The sequence below is a fragment of the Ovis canadensis genome, chromosome 2 (genome assembly GCF_042477335.2).
Source record: "Ovis canadensis isolate MfBH-ARS-UI-01 breed Bighorn chromosome 2, ARS-UI_OviCan_v2, whole genome shotgun sequence".
NCBI classification, from domain to species: domain Eukaryota; kingdom Metazoa; phylum Chordata; class Mammalia; order Artiodactyla; family Bovidae; genus Ovis; species Ovis canadensis.
In genome coordinates this window covers 29,775,661-29,801,284 of record NC_091246.1, presented here as the reverse complement: position 1 = coordinate 29,801,284, position 25,624 = coordinate 29,775,661, and the positions used below count along the sequence as shown (strand labels likewise).

The window sequence follows — 25,624 nt, the reverse complement described above, 5'->3', positions numbered from 1 at the left end:
TAAGCAGTTAACCCAGGTCATTCATTAACTTTTCTTTGAAAACATGACTCTCAATTCATTTGGCAGAATTCATCAATCATTTCTTATTTCTTACTGTTATTAAAAAAAATCCTGGTATTATGTTATAATGTACCTAAACTCTTGACTTTTTTGTCAGCATTTCTCTAATATTCTTCTCAATGGAATTAAAGAGTATTTGATACCTTCCCTAATGAAAAGTTTTAAACCCTAAAATCATGAATCAATGCCCAATTCTCAAACACTTGTTTGGAGGCACTATCACATTCTTAGCTAAATAAAAGTTTGTAGTAAAAACTGTACAAAAGATTCTGCAAAGAGAAACAGTGGCAGAACTGAACAATTCCTTAAAACAGCAAAACACACAGGGCTCTCAGACTGTTAGTAAGTCCCTTAGGACACAGGCTGCCGGGGGGCTGCACCAGAAACCACCTCAGCGCTGAAGGCCGCGGCAGGCCCAAAGCCTCAAAGGTCTGAGAGCAGAGAAGTTAAAAAGTAGCAAGGAAAACTGTGGAGAACATTCCAAAGCCTGGTGCGGATTATCTTAGGCTGCTTGTGATCTCTGTAAGACAACACTGTCATGCCTCATGGGTTGCCAGCTCTAGGCAAAGATACATAAACACAAAAAAGGTGCCTCCCTATCCATCCTGAGATGATGGGAAGTGGGCAATCTGCTCTCTCCTAAAAGGGAATCTGATTTTGGAATATGCTGAAATGTCTCGGATCATGATAAACATCCAAAGACAACGGTGAGTGATGGATTTGGTCACAGAACATGTCCATTTTCTTGTCAGAGGGTATACTAGTGAAGGAAGTGCAAGATGCTAGGCCAGAAAGGGAAAGAGCTGCCCCTCTGGGGGTAGACTGTGACCAAGAGGACAGTTACTAGGTAAAGAAGGTTCCCAAACTCTCAAGAGCTCTCATTTCTCCACCACTTATGTGCAACTAATTCTCCAATAATTATGATGAGTCCGATATATAGACAGAAAGATTTCCTCTAAGTCCTGACAGAGAGCTTTGGAAGTTCTCAATTTAAGAACTCAGAAGGACACAACATTCTCAACTTTCCCATATTATGACCCAGAGACCACATTTCCAGTGTTAAGAATGACCTCTGAAAAACAAAACATAACCGTAAATTAAAATGGTCCAGATTTTCTCAGATGATGAACCAGTCAACATTTTTGATTAATTTCCCATCACTGGGACTTTGCTTTCTCCTGTCTTCATTTCTATTTCCAGAAGATTAAACTGGAAAGCCAATATCTGAAACACTTCAGAAGAGTAGGGTTCTTTTCTCACCTTTTAAAACTGCTTTTTCTTGAAGCAGATCTGGTGGTTCTTTTAGTAATGCCTGCACTGCCAGAAATGTTAGGTTCAGATGTTTTACAGCTCTGAACACTGGACTGAAGAATTACTCTGAAAATAGTTGGAAAAAAAGAACATTATATTCACTGAAACAATTTGCAAATACTTGACAGAGGAGGGCATTTTTGCACTTTAGTGCAAATTACTTTCTTGAGAACTGATAGAATTTTCCATAAACAAATTTGTCAAAAAAAAAAAGAAAAATCTGAAACACACTCTTATATCAAGTTCTTTTGAAATAAAGTATCTCATTTCCCTATGAAGGTTTACACAAAGATAACCAGAAAACTTTGCTTTCGAAAATTAATCATCTGGCATGTCAAGCAATTCCCACACCAAAGAAATCAATCAGAAAGACAAATTTCTGTGCCCCAAAGTAAAATCAGATTCTCAGAATTCTAGTCATGAAACAAGAAATCATTTTAAAACCCTAATTCTAAAGACTATGAATATAAATATATACACAGTATTCACTCTTCAAAGATGGAAGAACAAGCAACAGTACTCAAGTCAGCTTGAATCAAACTCAAGTCAAATTCATGTTTTTTGTAACATTTCAAATTTTAAAAAGATGTTCAAAGCAAGTTTTTAAAATCTGGATCACAACTACCTACTAAGTCATCAACTACCATTAAAATGAAATTGTTTTAATTTTGTGAAACTTTATTTAATTAGACTCTAGACATCTCAAGGAACTGATACCTATGGGAGTAGACTGCTCAGGAGGCAAATCAGAAAGAACCCCTCAGATAAAGCCCACACAGAATACCTGCTCAGAAGTACAGGGTGTTTTAAATTTCCCCATTGAACTGTCATAGGGACAACAGCAGAAAACACCAAAAAATTTTATAAGCAATTGTTTTCTTCAAGAGATAATGACTAAAACACTGAACTTAATACATACACATTTATACATAGTCAACTTATAGTTATCTGTGAGAGAAAACACTATAAAAAGTTTTATCCTCATATATCCAAACATATAGGTGAGACAGCCAACAACAACTTCTGAGAACCCAGCTCCTGTGTAAGAAGAAACCTTTACAACTAACTAGCAGTTGGTCCTACCTCCTATGCCTGTGTTAACACCACATTAGTTAATAACCAAAGCCAGGTCCTTAAAATGTAGCAAATTCTTATAATTTTAGTATTACTCAAACCATAGAATAATTAGCATTTAGTAAAACGCTAACTTCTCATCATTGAAGAAACAATGGGGTTGTATTGCACTAGAGCAGAAGTCTGGAGGTCATTGGTTTTCAAGCCATTTGGGGGAGAGGAAGGGAGAGCTGAGGGTGGGGGGCTGCTAGCCAGGCTGTTTCTCTTTAAATGAGAAGCATTCCTGAAAGCTTTATGAAGAAGCCTTCAGTATCACTGAAGGAAACTGATCCTGGGTAAGCGAGTCAATGCTTGATTCAGGGTTTCTAATAGAGTTTTATCAGTCTATATGTTGACTGTTTTAACAAAACAGAAGATGTATATGCTGACATAGTTACATGATCAAAAAGGGCACCAACCGCTCTGACATATAAATTTTATCATTGAAAACAAGGAGTTATTTTTAAATTCTTTCTCATTTTATAAAGTGAGGAGAAGATATTTAGTTGTCTCTGCTAAGGCTGTGAATCTAGAATTTTTCACAGAGAAAAACAAAACAACAATTCCATTGCTATCACTGAAGCCCAGGCCCAGTGCTTCAGGCTGCCACTGCTGTCCTGAAGCCTCTCGCCCACTTAACAGGGCTCATGGTTTTTATCTCTATTTTTTATAAATGGAGAAAATGAGACTCTTGTTGGCTTTTCTGAAATACTACATCTACTTTTGAAATAATTTGAGGCTGCTGCTGCTGCAGCTGCTAAGTCGCTTCAGTCGTGTCCAACTCTGTGCGACCCCATAGACGGCAGCCCACCAGGCTCCCCTCTGTCCCTGGGATTCTCCAGGCAAGAGCACTGGAGTGGGTTGCCATTTCCTTCTCCAATGTATGAAAGTGAAAAGTGAAAGTGAAGTCAAGTATCAACTATTACACTGTAAATTCAGAAAAACAAAAACAACAAAAAACAAGAGCCAATACACTACCTGCTGAGGAAATTTACATCCTGATTTCTTAAATTAACTATTATGCTTAAATATTATTCAAACAAGAAATTACTGCTAATTCGTATTTTAAGCTGAAAGGAAACAGCTTTTTAAAATTATTTACTTCTCTATAAAATTAGTGAGAACAATTCATGTGAAGTAATATTAGTAGCTGATAATTTATGTACAATTTTGAAGATAAGAGCATGACAGAAATTTGGAATGCATTAATCTCATCAATAAGATTCAGGTCATCAGTTATTTGCATTAAAAACAGACTAGTTATTTCATCTATAGGTTATATATCAATAAAGTGGGACGAAAACACAGCAACTAAACTTAGATATTACTTATATTACAAATAACACCCTAAGGTGGATTAAGCTAGCCAACAAGGGTGAAGTATTTACTCTGCCATGGGGATGCGGGAACTCAGTACCTCCTGCCTTGCACACCAAGCCAACCGCATAGCTTTGCAGGACAACATTCAGCACATGTCATTTCTCCTTTCCATCTTTTCCTCACAGAACCCTCAGTCTTACTTTCTATCTCTTGCCAATACTAGAATTCCTTTTCTTCTCTGCAGTATCTTTTGAGGCCAGGATTTTCAGATTTTGGATACAAAAATATCTTCAACTTGAGGCAAAGCAAAAAAAACCCTGAAAAGCCAGGTCTCTAATCAATCAAGTCATAAAGTGCTCTGAAACAAATGTTCATTCCAAGAAGAGGCTCCATCATGCAACCATGCACTAAACTGGCTGTCCACCAGTGATATAAAAAGAGCCTTCAAAATGATGGGCCTGAGGCCCTGCAACGTGCATTGGTCCCCTTCCCACTGTCTACGAGGTCCTTTGCAGCACATGAAGTGCCATTATAGGCTAGCCCTCCAGGCATGCCAGGCAACAACCTATCAGGCAATGCTACATCATCAGCCAATAGAGGCGAACGTCGACAGCAGTGCCCTGGAGTAGTTACCTCAAAAGATAATTACAAGGATTATACCTGTTTACATCACTGTTACTGTTGAAACCTTTTGGTTTCCATAAATTGAAAATTAATCAGAGCAGGCAAATACTCTGATTTGGGTCTAGAAACACAGTGGCAAATGTCAGTAAAAAAAAAAAAAAAGTTATGTCCTGGCACAGAATACCAAAAAGAGCCTGACAGAGACTATTTTTAAACATACCTTGCAAAAAATAATATAAGCATGAAATGCCTAAATATTATTAGCAATGAGTCCATCTGTTCTAATGGCCACTCAGAATAGTTTGAGAAGAATAAATCTATGCAGTGCATGATGTTCCCGAGTCAGAATGTGTGAAATCTAAGATCAATAAGAGAAGTAAAGGAACAAAACAAAACATTGTAAAGGGATAATTCTTATCAGAAATACTGCATATGTAATAATAAGCCTGGGCTTCCCAGGTGGTGCTAGTGGTAAAGAACCTGCCTGCCAATGCAGGAGACGTAAGAGAAGTGGGTTCAATCCCTGGGTTGGGAAAATCCCTGGAGGAGGAAATGGCAACCCCAAGTCCCATGGACAGGGGAGCCTGGCAGGCTATAGTCCACAGGGTCACAAAGAGTCAGATACAACTGAAAAGACATAGCAAGCAAGCAAGCAAATAAGTCCATACCAATAAGATATTTTAAAAATATCATAAATAGGAACATGTTAAGCAGATTTTCCTTAAATTTGAAAAGAAAAGCATCTGCTAGATTTTTTAATCTTTTCTAGCCATTTGAAGACATTCAATGAAAGCACAAACAACTGGAGCTGGTTGCAATGGAATTCTACTTTGGAGGAGATCCTAGAAGGCACTTTTGTATTCCTTTATAACTCCAAAGTCCAAGTCAGAACAGGACAAGAAATTCTTAAAATTTGAACTACAGAAAAAATTCGGAGAAAAAAGAATGCAGCCTGGATGTAAGAGAGTAGCAGGGAACCACAGTTTCACAAGATACATCCTCCTTTTCTGGGCTCTTGCTCTTAACTACATGATGTTCTCCAGTAAGCTTCTTGCCACATTCTTCTGCAGAAAAGGAGTCTCTCCACTGTTAAGGTATTCATTTAATGACAAAGAGTATCAGGAGAAAATTGACTGTGCCTCGACTAGTCTAATAAAAACATTCTGATTACTTGTGGGAACGGAGGAAAGTGGGAGCACAAGGAACACAGTAATTGTCATATGGAAACACACAGACAAGAGACTCCAGTCTTCTCTGCTTTCCTACTTTCACTCAGCACCAAGTGCTGAAAACCATACTTAACTGTATGCCCTAAAGAGGAGGAAGTGAAACAAGGCAGAGGAGAAAATTTTGCTTACTTAAGGTACAAGACTGGGCCTGCTGAGAGAGCACTGTGTACAATGGCAGAATCAGAGGTGAAAAAGAATGCAATGCTCATGAGACCTCACGGCTACAAAATCACACCTTTCTTAACAGCAGAAAACCAGTGGGAAAATTCTTTTTGCTAGATTGGAAAGACTACATTGGAGATATCTACTCAAGAAAACCAGAGGAAAGTTGTACAGACGACTGACTGAAAGAAAAACCATCCCAATGATCCCAAACTAACTATATATTTTTGACAGGGAAAAGAAACTACTTCATTGTCATCATAAATTGCTATTTCAAAAAAAAAAATCTGTTAAGAGTAAGTGCATTTTAAAAACAAAGTGTGTTATTTTTAACGTCCCTTGTATGAAACTAACAGTGAAGACTTCCTTCCCTACCACCAACCCAGGAAGTGCAAAGATTCAGAATAAGAACCTTGGAAAAAAAGGCAAATCAAACAAAGCTAGAAGAGCTGATAGTGAGAAAAACATGCATCATGAGAAAAACACTGGACACCAGAGGTGAGCACTAGTAGAGAAATGGAATGGGACACTTACACAGCAGCTATCTGTCAAAGGTCCTGATGGCTACTGTGTTCTTAAACCATCGAGACAGAATAGCAGGATGGGGAGAATGTAGTCACAAACAATCCACCAGATGACAATACTACACAGTGCAGAGGTCAGCACAGCTAGGGAACATCTGGAAAGGGGCAAAGGGGAAAGAACAGATGTTCAAACTGAGAGGCCAATAAATAAATAAATAAAGCCACGTGTGAATTTCAGATACCCTGCGACGCAAAGGGGCAGGAAACAGGGACCAAACTTTGCTGTGTTAGGCTGGGGGAAAAAAGCTGTCTTCAGTTTTAAACAAATTTGCTATTTGGTAACAAAAGATTAGACCCAATCTCTAGTTGGATAACTACCCCATGTTAATTTAATTTGTATGATACAGAAATTAGAGTCACAGCTATGTGACTGAAATTCTTTAAAAAGCACAATAACCACACAGAAAACCAAATCACAAACAAAAATGAGGCAAAACCAACCAACCAAAAAAAAAAACAACACAAAAAACCAAACCCCTGAACTAATAATTAACAACAATCTCATAGGAGGCACAATTAATTACAAGTGAACACAACACAGCATGTGTCTGCATTATAGATTTTCATTTGTTCCTCTAGTAAAGCTCATGGCAAGAGAATTATTTTCCAATAATGAAGCATATCTACTTACACTGTTAAGGGGGTTCTAAGGGATTATTCAAGGATAACTATATCTGTATCTTTACCTGCTCCCATAGGATGCACTTCCATGGATGAAGTTATAAAATCTACCGAATCAATTTTGGCAGAGACAATAACAGACTTGCCATTACGTTGGGTATCACTCGAAGATCATCATGCTACATCACTGCCTGTCTTCATGGTAGTCAGGATCAGAGAAGTTCTCTGACAAAATCACTAGTTTCATAATTTCTAATACTTTAATTCTCCCCAAATATTGACTGTTTGTGAAACAGAAATTAATGACTGGATGTACAATATAACTTTCTTCTAAGAATCATCAGTACTCTTTTCACTCACTTTCCCTCTTACAAGTATTTTCATTTGGCTAAGTACCAACATTTGAGCAAAATAACATGTCCACATTGACACATGGTAGAAACATTTCAGATTTTTAACCCAAGCTTCTGCTCAGATTTTTACTTCTAAAAGGGGACTTTTAACTTATAAAACAACACAAAGACTTTGGAAGGAAAAGAAATCTCCAGTTGACCTTTTCTGGGGCCAAAGGAACTACAAAGAAGAGCAAAGAAGAGATTGTAACAGCCAAGAGGGTCGGAAAAAGCAGAGGGAATAAGGAGGAAGGATGGAAAATCTACTAATCTAAGATTAGTCATCTACTGTGACTAATCTTAAATTCTCCAGGGCCTTTACACATAATTAAGAGCTTAGAATTTCAGCATTTTGCTTTTTCCTTTAAAAGTGTGACTTAAAAGCTTATTAATTGTGTGCATGGGGAGAGGACAGTTTGGGACTATTCTATTGTTTTGGGGATTACAAATACAATTAAAGGGAATCAGCAGTGAAAGCTGAGGGCTGGGGTTCCATCACTGGTCAGGGAATTAAGATCCCACAAGCCATGAACCATGGCTAAAAAAAAAAAAAAGATTTTTTAACATATGCCAAGGGGCCAGTGCCTTTTACACCTTTTGGGATAAGGTGGGGTGTAACTAAGGAAATGGATAGCATAGAGGCTGGAATTTTCTCCATGGGTTGTTGCTAGTTACTATCATTCAGCCATCCATCAAGATCCATCTCAGGGAACTGCACATACCAAGATAAATATCACAGCATCTCATGTCATCTTCTGGTTTCCAACAATATTTCTAATTTTAGTCTACATTCATTGCTTTCTTTTATGTTACCACAAACCTTTGATCTATGGAAGAGACTTTCGTAGTTTCATTTTTTTAGAAAGGAGCATCAAATGATTTGTACTCTTATAAAACATATTCACAAGGTAGCAGACAGAGTTACTAAAGGAAATTTCCTTTAAGCATTAGCAAACTCAAGAACCTTTGACTAAGCAGAATTCCCATTCCCTGACTTGCAACTTGACTTCTGATGCTGCAGATTTTTAAAAACAGAACAAAAAACCTGGACATAACTAAAAGCAGTCCCACAAAATCATTCATTTTGTAGGGCTTGTGATTCCAAGTGTGGCCCCTGGACCAGCAGCATCTTTGACACCTAGGAGCTTGCCAAAAAAGAAACGCAGAATCAGATGGCATCCCAGACCCAGTGACCATTACCTGCATTTTAACAAACTGCCCAGGAGACTCAAACGCACACTGAGGTTTGAACAGCACTGCCCTAGGGCACTAGCTATTTCCTCCTGTATAAAACTGGCTTCAGAATGATTATTTGGAGGGGCTATACTATTTTTAAATGAAGACTTGAAATTAAAAACAAAATGGCATTTGGAATTAAAAAAAAATTATTTAAAATGCACCATTCTTACAGCATTCTAGTTGACTGCATGCACAACAGCAAAGAGAATGCTTAATTACTGCCTATAATCAATATTGATGCCTTTCACTCACATGGCACTTTATTATGGAAAACTCATTCCTTCCCTTTGGGTCTTTTAAGAATCTCCCAAGGCAGTGGCCCATGATGATACATCCTTTAAGCGGAACTGAACTTTGGAATTTAAGATTATGAGAAGAAACTAGTGAAGGACCACTTTTACTTAAAGAGGCCTGTTCTTCAGACTTAGGGACACAGTGAAAGGAGGAGAGAGTGGGAAAAACCGAGAAGAGTACATTGAAACATATACATTACCCTGTGTAAACCAGATGGCTAATGGAAATTTGCTGTATAACACAGGGAGCTCAACCTGGTGCTCTGTGATGACCTAGAAGGGTAGGATAGAGGGGGCAGCTGGTGGGAGAAGAGGGAAGGGATATATGTATACTTACGGCTGATTCATGTTATATGGCAGAAACCAACACAACACTGTAAAGCAATTATCCTCCAATTTGAAATAAATTTTCTTCCCCTCTAGCTCAGACAAGAATCTGCCTGCAATGCAGGAGACCTGGTTCAATCCCTGGGTCAGGAAGATCCTCTGGAGAAGGGAATGGCAATCCACTCCAGAATTCTTGTCTGGAGAATCCTATGGACAGGGGAGCCTGGTGGGCTACAGTCCGTGGGGTCACAAAGAGTCGGACACGACTGAGCAACTAACACTACTCCTACTCCTGTGTCATAGTTTCTTACCATTTTACAAGATGCTTGTTGAATAATAAGATAACCTGTCTCCATCACCAGAAAGGCAGGGCGGGGGGTGCTGCAGAATTTGGTACCCACCCCACAATGAAAGGTACTAGAAGGAAGGAATCCAATGGCACAGGTGGGAGCATCTGCTAAAGAATACCTTGGGAAAAAAGTACAATGGCCAAGTTTTTCACTTTACCATCTTTCTAACAATCCTGGATGTTCCTAGAGATTGAATCTCAACTAACATTTACATGAAGAACTGTAAGAGGACACACACGGACAACCTAATAACTACAAAACTTTCGATCTCCACTTTAAGTCTCCTTCTGTGACTTGAAATGAATTCCTCCAACAAAAAGTTCATATAAAAATATAGTTTAATCAATTCATTGTTGACTTAAAATAACATGACATTAAGCTACCATGTCACCACTAATTAAATTCCACCATATCAAAACAAATTATGTGCAATATGGTAGTAAATTTAAATAAGTCTGCAATTTTAACAACTACAGACAAATCTACAGTTATTCTGTAGTTTACATCTGCTGTCACTCTCTTGAGGATGTAAAATGGTTATGAGAAATGAATACTGCATACCATATTAGTAAACAAAGAAATCAGCTATTGCAGCCACCAGCCAAAGGTGAGCTGGTATGCTCTGAAGGAACTCAGAAAGGAGAAGAATACCTGCCATCTAGCAGCCGTCAGACTGCAGCCACTCCCCACGGCGAGCCTTGAGGAGACTGGGATATGAAAACACTGAATATTGGACCCAAACAGCTGAGGTGCTGATCAAAGGAATGATTTCAGTGAGCCCAGACTCCTGCATCTTCCCACATATCTTCCCATAAATTCCTTCACTTGAGATACCTAGCTTTCTTTTACTAATGGTGATGTTTCGACATTTAGACTATCTCCCCTTTCCTGCAAACTCCTATATATCATGGTGCCTCCCTCCACACCCCCATCACCTCCTCAGAGCAGTTCTCTCAGGGTTACTTGAAATGCTGCCTCCTAGGTTTCTAAGTCCTAAAAATTTTTAGTCGACACTTCCTATCCACAGAGAAATAGTTTTCTGTATTTTGCTTTTCTATCTATACAAGCTAGAGAGGCTACAACAGAAGCCAGAGATAAATAAAAAGATACCTAAGTTTTTTAGGCAACACCCTTAGATTGTAAATGAAGTAGATACTCATTTCAAGGTGGCATAACGGTCATGCGACCATGGAGAAAATGTACAGAAAAAAATGCTCATGAACGAAGGACCTTATACACAAATTAAATAACAACAACCACACGAAGGAAATCAGACTCACGTGAGAGGAATAGCATTTGTTTTTGACTGTCTTCTGCTTTTCAGGGCCCGAAGTCTATCACCTTGTGTCACTCCATTGATTTCGTCGTCATCACTGTACTGTGTAAGTAGAGAAACACTGAGCTAATGACTTAAGCTGTACTTATTGACGCAGTGAAGCACAGCAGCTAAATCTATCCATACAGATCACACACAGACACATACAAATATATTCCTACTTTAACTTTCTGATGAACTCTAAAATATCTTGCTGCTGTCAAAATAAAGCTATAGGACACATTTCAGGACACCTTCACAAAGAACCCAATAGCACTCTTATTATAAAACATTTTGACAGTGAAGAGGCATAATGGGTTTTCAATATTGAAAACACTTCCTTTAAATTTTGCAATCTACTTGCCACTACAAAACATATCTAGTATTGCTATCCCCTAAACTCTTGGTTCTTTAAGGTTCCCTGTTTGCGAACAAGTGGTCTCCTAAATCAGCTATCATGAAATGGGAAAAAATAGGGAGAAGGGGTATCACTAGGTTGATATAAAGAGTTTGCTTTACATACCTCTTTTTACCCCAGTGCCTTGTGAGTAAACAAAACATAAACTTTAGTTTTATGGACACATAACTAACTATTTTGACTAAAAAGTTCCTAGACAGGGCAATAAGTATAAAAAATATGTGACGATAATCCCTCAGAATGTGCTTTATTTATCTACAGTTTTCTCCACGCCCTAAAAACTTCTCAACAGCACTTAAAGCAATGACAACAGCATGACGGGGGTGGTTCGATTACCAGTTCAGGTTCTTGCTTGTCTTGGTTCTCGACCCCATTGATTGAAATGTCATCCACAGCCAAAAGGAGTTTTGAGACAGCTGCTCTGTGTTTTCCATTCTCCTGACCCCTCAACTTTTGACGAAAATAGTCACCTTCTATCCAGAGGCTTGCCTGTTTCCTACAGCATTTAAGTAACAATATCAAAATACAGCCTTCCAGAAAGAAACATAACAACTTTCTCCTACTGCTGTTACCAGGGACTAAGAAAAATTCTAATTCCCATCACCTTCCAGATCCATGAATTCTGGAGGAATTACTGATAGAGCAGTTCATAAAGAATTTGTCTGCAATGCAGGAGACCCCAGTTTGATTCCTGGGTTGGGAAGATCCACTGGAAATGGGACAGGCTACCCACTCTAGAATTCATGGGTTTCCCTGTGGCTCAGCTGGTAAAGAATCCGCCTGCAATGCGGAAGAGCTGAATTTGATCCCTGGGTTGGGAAGATCCCTGGAAAACGGAAAGGCTACCCACTCCAGTATTCTGGCCTGGAGAATTCCATGGACTGTATAGTCCATGTGGTCACAAAGAGTTGGACACAGCTGAGTGACTTTCACTTTCACTTCCATCCACTTACATCATCAAAAATTGTTGCTGTGGTCCAATCACTGAGCCAGGCCTGCAGATTCTGACCCAAGCAATGGTCTCGGTTGCTGTCATCCTGTAATGCTTCATGATGTAGCAGGCTATCAAAGTGCCTGTTCGTCCAAGGCCAGCTTAGAAAAGAAACAAACCAATGAGACCTGGTCTCATCTGCTCCAAAATTTTGATGGGCAGGTAGAATTTTTTTTAAAAGCTTCCCAGGATTCTGCTCCCCTCAACAATGCTTCTTATGTTTTGATGTACAGTACAACCAACTAGAGAGCTTTAATTGGTATGTGATGCAGCCTAGAAACACAGATACCTAAAATCTCCCACGTGATTCTATGTTTAACCAAGACTGAAATCCACTTTCTAAGAGATAATTCTCAGTAACAGTGTTTTATACTCTGGGTTTTCAGTTAATAATACCATCATCTTTCTAAAAATACAAGCTTAAAATCTTGTACTTTCTCCCTCACCCAACATTTTTTTCTACTCTACTTTTATACATATTTGCACATGGACTTTCCCCCCACTCTACTCCTATTGTCCTTTACTCTCATCTAGAGAGTATCATTACCTCCTGTGATGATTAAATCTAAGTGTCAATCTGGCAGGTGTAGTTGGATGAGATTGGTAGACTCTGAGTAAGCTGAGTGCCCTCCATACTGTGAGTAGGCCTCATCCAATCAATTGAAAGTCTGAAAAGAACAAAATATCCACCTCCCAAAGCAGAGACATTGCCAACAAAGGTCCATCTAGTCAAGGCTATGGTTTTTCCAGTAGTCATGTATGGATGTGAGAGTTGGACTATAAAAAAGGCTGAGTGCCAAAGAATTGATGCTTTTGAACTGTAGTGTTGGAGAAGACTCTTCAGAGTCCCTTGGCCTGCAAGGAGATCCAACCAGTCCATCCTAAAGGAAATCAGTGATGAATATTCATTGGAAGGACTGATGCTGAAGCTGAAGCACAATACTTTGGCCACTTGATGTGAAGGGCCGATTCATTAGCAAAGACCCTGATGCTGGGAAAGATTGAAGGCAGGAGAAGAAGGGGACAACACTGATTCAATGGACATGAGTTGGAGCAAGCTCCGGGAGATGGTGAAGGACAGGGAGGCCTGGCGTTGCTGTAGTCCATGGGGCTGCAAAGAGTTGAACATGACTGAGCAACCGAACAACAAAGGTAGAGGGAATTTTCTACCAGACAGGCTTTGGACTTCAACTGCACCACTGGCTCTCCTGAGTCTCCAGTCTGCCAGTCCACACTGTAGCTTTTATACTCACCAGCCTATATATTCCCATAAGCCAGTTCCTTACAATAAATCTCCTTCTCTATATGTACATATCCTACTAGTTCTATTTCTCTGGGAAACTCAAACTAACACAGATTTTGGTACTGGAAAGTGGCATACTACTCAAACACTATGCAAAAATGTGGAAGTGACTTTGGCACTGGGACTATAAAGACCAGGAGAGGTTTAAGGCACGTAACAGAAAAAACCTAGACTGCCTTGAAGAGACTATTGGTAGGAGGAATATGGACATTAATGGAGATTTCAGTGCAGACTCACGTGGAAACTGAAAGGAAAGCAATTCTTATTAGAAAGTGGCAAACCCCCCCCTCCCCCAGAAACCACCTGGCTGAATTGTGTTCTAGTGCATTGTGGGAGACAGAACTTCTGAGGGATGCCCTTGGACATTTAACACAGAAGATTTAAATTCATAAGCAAAGTGCTGAAGGTCCAGCCTGGTTTCTCCTGACTGACATGAGGAGAGAGAGGTGAATTGAAGAAGTAATAGTTAAGCAAAAAGGAATGACAAACTAAACATTTAGAAAATTCTAGGCCTAGTCAATCTGAAAAAAGAGAGAAAGTATATTCTGGATACCAAGCGTTAAGATTAAAAAATAAATTCCGTAACGATATTACCCATGGATTTAATCATGGGTAATTGAAAGCCATCTCAGCAGAAGCCAAAAACAATGACAGGATTACAGTAGAGGACACACTGACAGTTTGGACTAAAGAGGAGGATGAAAAAGGGCTAAATAGGGTGAAACAAAGGAAGGCTTTTTTTTTTTTAGGTTTCAGGGATTCCATAGGACTGGACAACGGATCTGGTTACAAATAAGGCCCATCCTTCAAGAGAAGGTTAGTATGACTCTAAGGGTGATGCAGAGGTCAGCCTGGCTGCCAATACAACCACAGGCCCAGAGGTCAAGGCTGTCTACTCCTAGGTTTTATAGGGCAGGGCCTCCTGTATAGTTTCAGTAGGCTAGGCTGCCCCTGCCCATAGCCACAGGGGCAGGGCTGCCACCTTGAGCCCAAGGGAGCTAAAGAGCCTAAAGATCCAATGGCATTTGCTTTGCTAGTCAAGGCTATGGTTTTTCCAGTGGTCATGTATGGATGTGAGAGTTGGACTGTGAAGAAAGTTGAGTGCCGAAGAATCAATGCTTTTGAACTGTGGTGTTGGAGAAGACTCTTGAGAGTCCCTTGGACTGCAAGGAGATCCAACCAGTCCATTCTGAAGGAGATCAGCCCTGGGATTTCTTTGGAGGGAATGATGCTAAAGCTGAAACTCCAGTACTTTGGCCACCTCATGCAAAGAATTGACTCACTGGGAAAGATTCTAATGCTGGGAGGGATTGGGGGCAGGAGGAGAAGGGGATGACAAAGGATGAGATGGTTGGATGGCATCACTGACTCGATGGACATGAGTCTGAGTGAACTCCAGGAGTTGGTGATGGACAGGGAGGCCTGGCATGCTGCGATTCATGGGGTCGCAACAGTTGGACACGACTGAGCGACTGAACTGACTGAACTAATTGAACTTGCCTGGGACCTGTCACTACTTTCTGATTTTTCTCATTTGGAATAGGAATATCTATCCTATGCCCATTACATTATTTTACTTTATAAGTACATAACTTGTCTGGTTTTAGAGGTTCACAGAGAGGAATTTGCCTCAGAATAAATCATACCTGAAGTGTCAACTATGATTCAGGAGATATTTAGATGAGACTTTACATGTGGAATTGATACTGTAATGGGTTAAGACTTTGGGGACTGTTGGGAAAGAGTGAATGCATTTTACCTCAAATGAATACTGGGTGCCCAGAGAACAGAAAGTTATGGACTAAACTGTGCCTGCCCAAATCCAGATGTTGAAATCCTTAACTCCCAATAAGACTGTTTCTGGAAAAAGGGCCTTTGCAGAGGAAATTAAAGTTAAATAAGGTCATGGAGTGAGAGGGGCACCTAATCCAAGAAGACTTGTGTCCTGTTTTATAAGAGAGGAAGAGATACCAGGACTGACTATATAAAGAGGACAAAGAAAAGGCAGCTGGCTATAAGCCAGGAAGAAGGGCCTCACCAGAAATCAGCACTTTCATCTTCAACTTCTAGCCTCTAAACTGTGAGAAAGTGACTCTCATGCTCTACTGACTGACCTAGTTAGGCAACTCTCAAATCATAAGAAAATAACTTTTTTGTTGTTGAGTATTCTGTATAGTACTTAGAACATACACTGCCCAATGAATCTTACTTTTCCCTTGATAATCCAACCTTCATTCACACCATCATCACTTTTCTTCACCAAAGATCTTATCATATCAAATCCTCTTCAGATATTTAACTGGTCAGCAGTGAACTTCAGAGTTTCCCAACCTCAGCACTATTGACATTTGGAGTGACAGAATTCTTTATTGTGGTGGCTATCCTGTGCATTTCACCTGAAAATCACCTCAACTGCTTATTATAATAGGAAAAAAATGAAATAACCAAAGTTGGATTTAGTTTTATTTTTTAGATTCTGGCAAAATATGCCTAATATAAACTTTATCATGTAAACAGATTTTTGTTTATGAATCATTTTCCTGATTTCAATTACTTCTCTATGATTAGCTCACTGAGGTTTCTTTTGGGGTAGGTGATATGAAAATTTACTACTATCATGATTTCACCATCAAAACTTATGATCTTGGTCTTTCCTTTTAGCCTTTTGTATAACACCAAAAGAGAGACATTGGCTACCTCGACCACCTTAAAGCAGATTCCAGGAATATCACCAACAGCATGACCTTTGCAACCAAATCCGGCAACCAGAACTTCATCATTTTCTTGGAAACATTCAAACGACAAAGGCTGTGAGTATTTTGTCTCTCTTGATTTGCTAAACCTGATACACTTCCTGATGGCAGAATTTGGCTGGCTGGCTTCAAACCCTACTTCTGTCACAATTCCCTTTGCATGAGAAGTGCCTCCAAAAGGACTGGTCCTAATAGGCTTTCTTGGACTGTCTATCATGCCACTTGTGATGGCTACGGAGCTTCCCAGCAGTATGAAGACTGCAACACTTGTCCATCCCGCCGGCGCCACAGAGCTAAGCAAAAGAGCTCATGGAGCATTTTTAAGACAGTCATTTTAAATTTTTTAATTCAAAGATCTATGTCTCTTTGGGGTCAGTTTCTGTTGAACACTGTAACCGTTTTAAAATGCAGAGACAGCATCATTAACAAATTAACATTGCTGTGCAATCACTACTACTGTGTCCCAAGTATACATGAGACAAATTATATTCTATTGGTTGGTGGGCAAAGAGTTCTGTATAAGTCTGTTAGATATAGATGGTTTGTTGAAAGAAACAAATATAGATGGTTTGTTGAATGAAATGGCAACCCACTCCAGTGTTCTTGCCTGGAGAATCCCTGGGATGGTGGAGCCTGGTGGGCTGCCATCTATGGCGGTTGCACAGAGTCAGACACGACTGAAGTGACTTAGCAGCAGCAGCAGCAGCAGCAGCAGCTATTAATTCTTCAAATAATCTCCCTGCTTCTCTTTTGTCCCTTTGGGATTCCCAAAATCCATACACTGGCTTACTTCATGATGTCTCAGAGTTCCCTTAGGCTTGGGTCCCATTTCAGTCTTTTTTTTTTGTTGTTCCTCAGACCTAGGGGCTTCCTTGGTGGCTCAGATGGTAAAGCATCCGCCTGCAATGCAGGAGACCCGGGTTTGATCCCTGGGTTGGGAATATTCCCTGGAGAAGGAAATGGCAACCCACTCCAGTACTCTTGCCTGGAGAATCCCATGGACAGAGGACCCTGATAGGCTACAGTCCATGGGGTCGCAAAGAGTCGGACACGACTGAGAGACTTCACTTTCACTTTCCTCAGACCTGATCATTTCAATTATTCTGTCTTTAAGTTTGCTGAATCTTCCTTCTGCCTGCCTATGTCTGCTTGTGAATCTCATCAGTAAATTTTTCATTTCAGTTCCAGAATTTCCTTTTTCCTTTTAATGCTTAGTCTCTCCTGTTGATATTTTAATTTGATTCATGCATTGTTTTCTTGACTTTGTGCACATTTTCTTTTACCTCTTTGAGCACCTTTAAGACAGCTGTTTTAGGAGTTCTCTGGCAGTCTGCTGGTTAAGACTCCATGCTTCCACTGCAGGGGGCATAGGTTCAATCCCTGATCCGGGATACTCCCATGCCATGTGGCAACAACAAAAAAATACAGTTGTTTTAACACCTTTGTCTAATAAGTTCACCCTCTGGTCTTTCTTTGGGACAGTTTCCGTTGATTCATTTTTTTTCCTTTGAATGAGCTATCCTTTCATGTTTCTTGGCAGTCCTTGAGATTTTTTGGTGAAAACTGAAAATTTGAATCTGATAATGTGGGAACTCCAGTAATTAGATTTCTTATATGCTCCAGGGTTTGCTGTTTAGTTTTTCTTTTCCCCAATGTTGGATTTTTCTTAACAAAAATATATTCCTTGTCTTCTTAGTTGAATAACCAAAAAAGAAAAGTTTAATAAATCCTGGTATATCCACATACTCATTCAATAAATACTTATTAAGTACCAGGCACTGTTCTAGTTACCGAAAATCTAGCAACTTGTTAGAAAACAAAGTCCAAAAGATAAGTTCTTGGAGTTTGCTCTGCTCACTGACATATGCCAGAACCTACCAAAGTAGGCACCGAATAGAAATTTAATGAATAAATGCATGTGATAAGCCTTTGTAGGGTTACCTATGAATACAACTTATTATACTTTCCATATGAAATTGGCAATTTAAAAGCATTCTTTGGGACTTCCCTGGTCGTCCAGTAGTTAAGAATCCACTTTCCAATGCACGGTATGCGGGTTTGATCCCTGGTTGAAGAACTAAGATCCCACATGTCACAGGGTAACTAAGTCCACAAGCCACAACTACTGGGCCTGTGAGCTCCATAGCCTGCACAACACAACTAGAGAACCCACACGCCACAACTAGAGAGAAGCCTGCACACTGCAACAAAGACCTAGAGCAGCCAAAATAAATAAATAAAGGCGTTCTTTATATGTACAGCTTTTTTATGCCAATACCTCAATAAAGTAGTTTTAAGAAAAAAAGCAAACCACAAAAGGAAAAAAAAGCACTCTTTAAAACAAAGGCATCTTCATGTGTCCTTGTATATAATCTAAATGAGTATGGTGTGTTTCTATACACACATATTCATGTCCACCACTCTTTAACCAACACTAGAAACATACCTTTACAGTGTACTGCAATGGCACCCTCTGCATTTTCACAAATATCCAGAAATTCTTTAACGATGGCATCAGTAGGGGTGCTGCCATCCGCAAAGAAAAGATCATAGTGATCGAAACCAGCATTTGTAAAGCGTTTGGCATCATACATCCTTTTATTCAGACGAATAACTGTAGTAACGTTGTGATTCTTAAAATATGGAATATAAGCCTCAGGAGAATGCTGATGGTAACCTACATGAAGAAATTCACCAGATGTTGTAAAATGCAGAAAGAAAACAATGGATAACAGTATCACTTGTAACTGCATGGAAACAGTATCTGGACTGGGGATTGAATACCAATTTGATTATAACTATGAAAAAAATAAAAAATTAAAATCCAGGCAGAACGATGAGATAAAATGTTCAAGAGTACACTTAATTAAGAGAGCAGAGCTTTGGCCTCTTTTAAAAGAAAATACCGGATGGATACTTTTAATAACAAAACTATACTAGTCTCATATTTTTGCATACCACTTTCAAGTCTGGTTCTTGAATGAGGTCCACAGAAGGCAAGAAATCGGTCTGGTATTATCCAATTTAAATCTCCATTTTCTGCTTTCTGCAAAGGGAAGATCAGAATTCATTTTGATATTTAATCTCCTCTCCATGTCCCTTTCAATAGTGAGTATCTTAAGGACTTCAAATCCATTTCCTTTAGCACAAAAGCTGTTTACAAATGACCATGAGACAGGAAACTAAAATTTATCCTGTTATGAATACTCCCAGGGAATAGTCAGCCCTCGATATCTGTGGGTTTTGCATCTGTGGATTTGGAAGGCTGACTATGAGACTTGAACCTCTGTGGATTCTGATAGCAGCAGCGGGTCCTGGGACCAATCCCCCCTGGATACCAAGAGACAACTATAGTTAGTTAAACTTCTGGTCCTAATAACTTTCACTTAACAGCATTTTTTTTTCCTACAATAATCAGCCTCTGGAAAATACAGCTGACTGCTGCTGTTATCCAGACTATGCCTAAATACTTTATTTCATCCAAGTTGCTGCTAATTAGTAAGAAAACCAAGTTTTCTATCATGAGGGATATGGAAACTTCCCTGTTTTCCTGAATTACTAATTGGCTTCCGATGTGAGCAATCATGACTTCTTAAATAAAGAAGAAAAAAAATCAATTTAAGGCCCTTGTTTCTCAATATTTACTTTTTATTTCTACAGAGGCACCTTTCCATCATTTTGCTGCCTACTTAATTCGAGAAATCAATGAAAATTTTTTACTAAAATTCCCCAGAAAACTTAAAATCACAAGAATACGGAGATCACATCTACACTGAAATTTAAAACACTTTACTTCCTGTTATTAAGTCTTTTGGATTGAATTACACAATTATTCTAAGACAAAGTTCAAATTTAATAACAATAGAGATGGCTACAAACAGACTTAAGCAGAAAGTAGGAGACAGGTGATAGTGGGGAAGGAGAGAATATAAACACATCAGCTTTACAACTGGAGTATGTTTTCGTCTTCCTAAGAATAGGCAAGAAAAAAAATCAAGAGTAGTTTTAAGATCTATAGGTCAGGCAAGTAACCCTAAACTAATTTACCTGACTTAGTTATAAGTCAGGGGAACTGATGAGCCCATTTCATTTCAGGCTAAAAGATGTAAGTAAAAATGAGGACAAGCATTGCCAGATGTTCTGACTTTGAAGTAAAATCAGAGTCTTAAAATGAGAAATGTGTGATTAGATTTCACTGAATCACAGGTATCATATACTATAAGATGCATCCTGAATTCAGAAAAGTTAAAACAGGAAAAAAATGGGCATCATGGAATCAATGAAAACCACCAATCCAAAATTTCTAAATATAGAGACTAAGGGCTTCCCTCGTGGCTCAGCTGGTAAAGAATCAGCCTGCAATGCAGGAGACCTGGGTTCGATCCCTGGGTTGGGAAGATCCCCTGAAGAAGGGAATGGCTACCCCACTCCAGTGGCCTGGAGAACTCCATGGACTCACAGAGTCAGACATGACTGAGCGACTTTCACTTTCATAGAAACTAAACAAAGCTACCATTATGGTCTGTAGCTACTTAACAGTTCCCCGTTGTCTCAATGTAATTTCTAAGTAAATGACATTTGTTGGTGACCATACTACTCCACAGCAATGCTGCAATTTCTGCACTGGTGAGAAGGAAGCTAATTAGCACTTATAATTACTCCTTAGTAAAAAACAAGTAACACTGAGGAAATACTAACCGGTGTTTTTATTAGTTTTGCTTATCTAAAAAGAGAAAGTATATTTTATTTTAAATGTTTAATTCTGATAAAGTGAAAGCCACTCAATTTTCATAAGGGGAAGTACAAAAAATGGTGTTAATAATTCAACTATATTCAGTAATTAAGATGGAAAATGTACATTGTACTTTATAAACATATAGCTATTACAGAGAAGCAAAGGCAGAGTTGGCCTAATGAATCACACAATATGCTTTTACATCTCTGGTACATCACAATAATGATCAGCAGTACCTATTAACCCAATTCATGAAGAAAATAGTTCAATTATACCTAGGGGTTTAAAATAATAGCTACTTTAGAAACTGTGAAAGAAATCTGAGGATTTAAGGTGCTGCTGAATAGAGTGTTGTCTGTGAAATCACTCCATTATTAGTGAGATTGTCTGCTCAAGATAACTACAGCAGGATAGAAAAAAAAAAACAACAACCAAGATTCCACAAGTATTCTTGGCTGAAAAAGACATTTATCATAACATCTTACTCATTATCTACTTGGAGGGTAGAATGGGAGAATCAAATTACTCTTTCTTAAAAAAAAAATACACTACCTTAAAAAAAGCATAAAGGACATCTGTGGTTTTGCCTGTCTCTCTTCTCTCTGTGAACCACCCTTCTTTTTGGTCTGTATGATTTGATAGGGCTGACCCAATTTCAGCTCCTGGGATGACCAAAGTATTCTGCACCCACTCATCTGCTACCCTCACCAAAATCACAGCTTGGTTCAAGGGCAGAGACATGATGTAAGCCAAGCCAATGAGAGGAACTGGTGAGTCTTCCACTGGAGCTATGAACAACATTCTTTTCCAGTAAGCCAAGTAAATCAAAAGGGTAAATCAAGCTGTTGGCAGCCATCTTTATCCAACGGACATTATAGTTAGCTAACTTTTGGTCCTAATAACTTTCATTTAATAGCTTTTTGTGTGTAAGTGTCGAGGGGGAGGTGGGCTACAATAGTCAGCCTTTGGAAAATGGAGCTGGCTGCTGCTGCTATTCAAACTATACCTAAGTAATTCAGTTATTTTACCCAGGAAAAGTCTTATATAGTTGCTTCTTATAAATAAGAACTGGGGAGAACTGGCCTTGGAACAAAACTGGTTTCAACTCAATTTCTGGTAAGTGTTTGAATACCTGAATCTGGTATGCATGAAGTTACCCTTGCTCCTGGACATTTTTATGTAAACCAATAAATTTCCCCATTTTATTTAAGCCATTTGTGTTTACTTTTTGTAATCTGCATCCAAAAATGTCTTTACTTCATATAAACAAAAGGTTCTGACAAAAATACATGTTTTACAGAGGTAATTAGATGTATACTGGCTATTCATTTCATCAGATCCTATGCTAAGGATTTCATAAACATTCTCTCATTTAATTCACTCTATAAAAGTCATCAATACTTACAAAAAATTTTTAACTAAAAATTAAAGAAAAATGCCTAGGAGCACACTCACTCACTCCAAAAGGATGTAACAAGTGCAAAAAATCAATAAGAACTAGGACTGCAGAAACAGGAGTAAGAGAAAGATGACTTTAACTCTATATACATCTAAATTGTTCAATTAAAAAAAAAAAAAGAATATGACTTCTGGAAGTAAAACATATATAAAAAAGAGTTAAAAACAATATCCTTGAAAACTTACTTCATAGTATTCATATTCATCCAGGTTAAATGAGTTGAAATTAAAGAAGCCATACTGCATTGCCTAAAATCCAAAGGAAAGCTTTTAAGAATAAAGATGCAAATAAGGAAACAATTTTCAATGCAAATTCTTAATAGTGAGTATCAGAAGGCACCCTTGAAAAGCATTGTAATTAGATTATGTTCCATGGAATAGCTTTCAAAGGAGGTGGACTACGTCTTTTAAATGCTTCTATCATCAGAAACATCAGTTACAACAATATATATTTTAATGAGATTTTCTTTTTCATTTTCCTTCATTAATCATCCTATCCATGCAAGGTCTAAATTATCAAGCCTTCAAAGTAATCAAGGCGATGGCATCCCACTCCAGTACTCTTGCCTGGAAAATCCCATGGACAGAGGAGCCTGGCAGGCTGCAGTCCATGGGGTCGCTAAGAGTCAGACACAACTGAGCGACTTCCCTTTCACTTTTCACTTCCATGCACTGGAGAAGGAAATGGCAGCCCACTCCAGTATTCTTGCCTGGAGAGTCCTAGGGACGGGGGAGCCTGGTGGGCTGCAGTCTATGGGCTCACAGAGAGTCGGACACGACTGAAGTGACTTAGCAACAACAGCAACACTAGTTCATTAGATGAACACCATTCAGGCTTCAAATATAATGCATAACCCAATGGTTGCTAAACAAATAATAACAATGGGAAGAAACCATGGGTTAGTTTATATCAAACAAACCTCATACTTTATACATATCTTCACTTTCCAATTCTTCTGAACAGTCTTGAATTAAAAGATTAGTATTTCCTATACTAAAGACAGCCCTGAGACAAACACTAAAATTCAATTTTTTTGAGGGAAAAAAATTTTTTTCAATAAGGAAAAAATACATGAATTTTCCTTTCTGTAGCCTCACTCTGAGTTACAGTAAGAAGAGTACACTAAGCAAAGAAAGCAAAGTAACTATTTTCTGAGACAAGGACAATCTGGTGGCTTCTGTTCTTGGTTGAAAAGGGGTGATTTTGCAAAACCAGTCTGCAAAATATAAACTATTGAAATATAAATGAGAAATAAGGCTACAATACCAAACAACAACAAAAATATAGTTGTTTAAATCCTAATTCCAAGACCAAATCTAAGATGAATTTTCTTTTGAATATGAAACAATATCTATCATATTTGGACTAGAGTTGTTCCTAATACAATAAAAAGTTATCAGTCTGCAGGGGGTTTCTAGTCTTTGAATCTCATAAGGAGATCTTATTAGAGTAGTATTTTTAAAAAGTAGCACTAAAATCAAGATATAATTATATTTATAAATATTTCAAACAATAATATTCAAAGTCAGTCACAAATAAAAATCTTTAAATGGAAAAATCAGAAGCTGTTGTCTCAAAAAAAATTAAAATCCAATATGAAAAAAGCAATCTTTGATCTATAGTTATAGCTGATTAAACTTTGTATATAACATCTGATTAAAAAAAAAACCACGAAGTCAATGTTATAGTAGATCATCGCCAAAGCCTTCATAAGTGTTTCTTCTTTGTTTTTTCAAATATATAAGGTTGTGGGACTGGAGAGAAGGGAGTCCTAATATCCTAGGATCAAGGACAAGTATGCCTCCCTGCATTAGCAATTTCCTAGGGTCCAAATGGCAAGGACTGTAACTGGGAGGGGTCATTTATACCTACTGTCCGTCCATCTCCTGATGGCATCCTCTGCCCATTAAGTGCCTAAATTGAGGCCTCATGGAACTATCTCAGAGTGTGCGGCAACCTCCATCAGCTCCTTATACCACAGAGTCGCTGGACTCAAATCCCCAAAATTAAGGTCCATCCTCACTGCCTTATTACAGGACAAAAGGTATACTAATTAACCTCTGAATCTGTATACTAACTAGGTCTCTCAGCTTAACCCATAAAATTTCTGTCAAAATTCTCAGAAAGCCACCATGTTTTATCATACAAGACAGTAAACTTGGGTTCCTTCTCCCTCTGAAAATACAAGTCACACAAAACTTTAAATGTTGTTGAAAGCCTATTTGATCCAAGGGCTACTGATTAACAATTCTAGTTTCCTGCACTGTCCTGATATTCAAAAACGACACTGGAGGGAGTGAGTGTTATAACCAGAGTCTGCTGTATCACCTGATTCCAGGAGACCCTGTTCATTTAGAATGTGATAGGAAGCTATCCCCTGAAGTCAAAGACAGCAAGCAGCCCTTGTCATAAAACACAGGAGTCATTTTTAAATAGCTTTGAGAAAGCAGTAATGACCTACTTAGTTTTTTATATAAAAGCTAGTAACAAACTAATGGGCTATTCAAATACTTCTGTTGAACTAGAAATTGAATTCTTGAAGATACAAAAACAAAGTGTTTAACAGTGTGTTACAGAAATATCTGTTGTAAACAGAACTGGTAGCAATCAGATGCATAAAATACATAAATCAAAGAGAATTCAGAAACCAGTAATTTACTTTTTGTTTTTCTTTGACATCACAATGCATTCAAAACCAATTCTGAATTTAGAACCTAATTACAAAACTGTTTCTTAATGTCCCCTCTGTTCAAGTGGCTTTTCACCCAACTCACACAGAGAAGCACTCAGATAAAGAATAATCTGTTTTCTAGTTGAGTGTCATTCTAATGTTGGCAGGGAAATGGGACACCTCTGACATCATATACATCTTAGAAGGTCTTTGGAGAAGGCCTATCTTCCTTGCACTGTACTTAAGTTCTCCAGCACAACACTAGGCTCATCCTATGAGTCACTTACCTTCTTTACTGCATAAAAACAGTCAAGAAGTGTAATGAAGAAATTGCAACTTCCATAGGCAGCGTCT

General features: G+C 38.6%; 1 protein-coding gene and 1 pseudogene across 14 annotated transcripts in view; both read right to left on the bottom strand.

Annotated features, from left to right (window-relative positions):
• Nucleotides 1-25,624, bottom strand: part of CDC14B (cell division cycle 14B) — a 130,755-nt gene that overhangs the window by 15,024 nt on the left and 90,107 nt on the right. For 6 of the 14 annotated variants that reach the window (XM_069575726.1, XM_069575723.1, XM_069575725.1 and 3 more), the window contains exons 6-13: nucleotides 25,558-25,624; nucleotides 22,785-22,847; nucleotides 19,364-19,451; nucleotides 18,852-19,082; nucleotides 12,312-12,450; nucleotides 11,695-11,854; nucleotides 10,906-11,003; nucleotides 1,321-1,437 (exon numbers count right to left, since the gene is read on the bottom strand). In XM_069575726.1, the coding sequence (XP_069431827.1) occupies nucleotides 1,321-1,437; nucleotides 10,906-11,003; nucleotides 11,695-11,854; nucleotides 12,312-12,450; nucleotides 18,852-19,082; nucleotides 19,364-19,451; nucleotides 22,785-22,847; nucleotides 25,558-25,624 (963 nt within the window). Of the gene's footprint in view, nucleotides 1-1,320; nucleotides 1,438-6,353; nucleotides 6,499-10,905; nucleotides 11,004-11,694; nucleotides 11,855-12,311; nucleotides 12,451-18,851; nucleotides 19,083-19,363; nucleotides 19,452-22,784; nucleotides 22,848-25,557 lie in introns of all 14 variants that reach the window. The other 8 variants (XR_011254250.1, XR_011254251.1, XR_011254252.1 and 5 more) reach the window with 3 other exon arrangements.
• Nucleotides 16,188-16,736, bottom strand: LOC138931482 (small ribosomal subunit protein uS12 pseudogene; annotated as a pseudogene).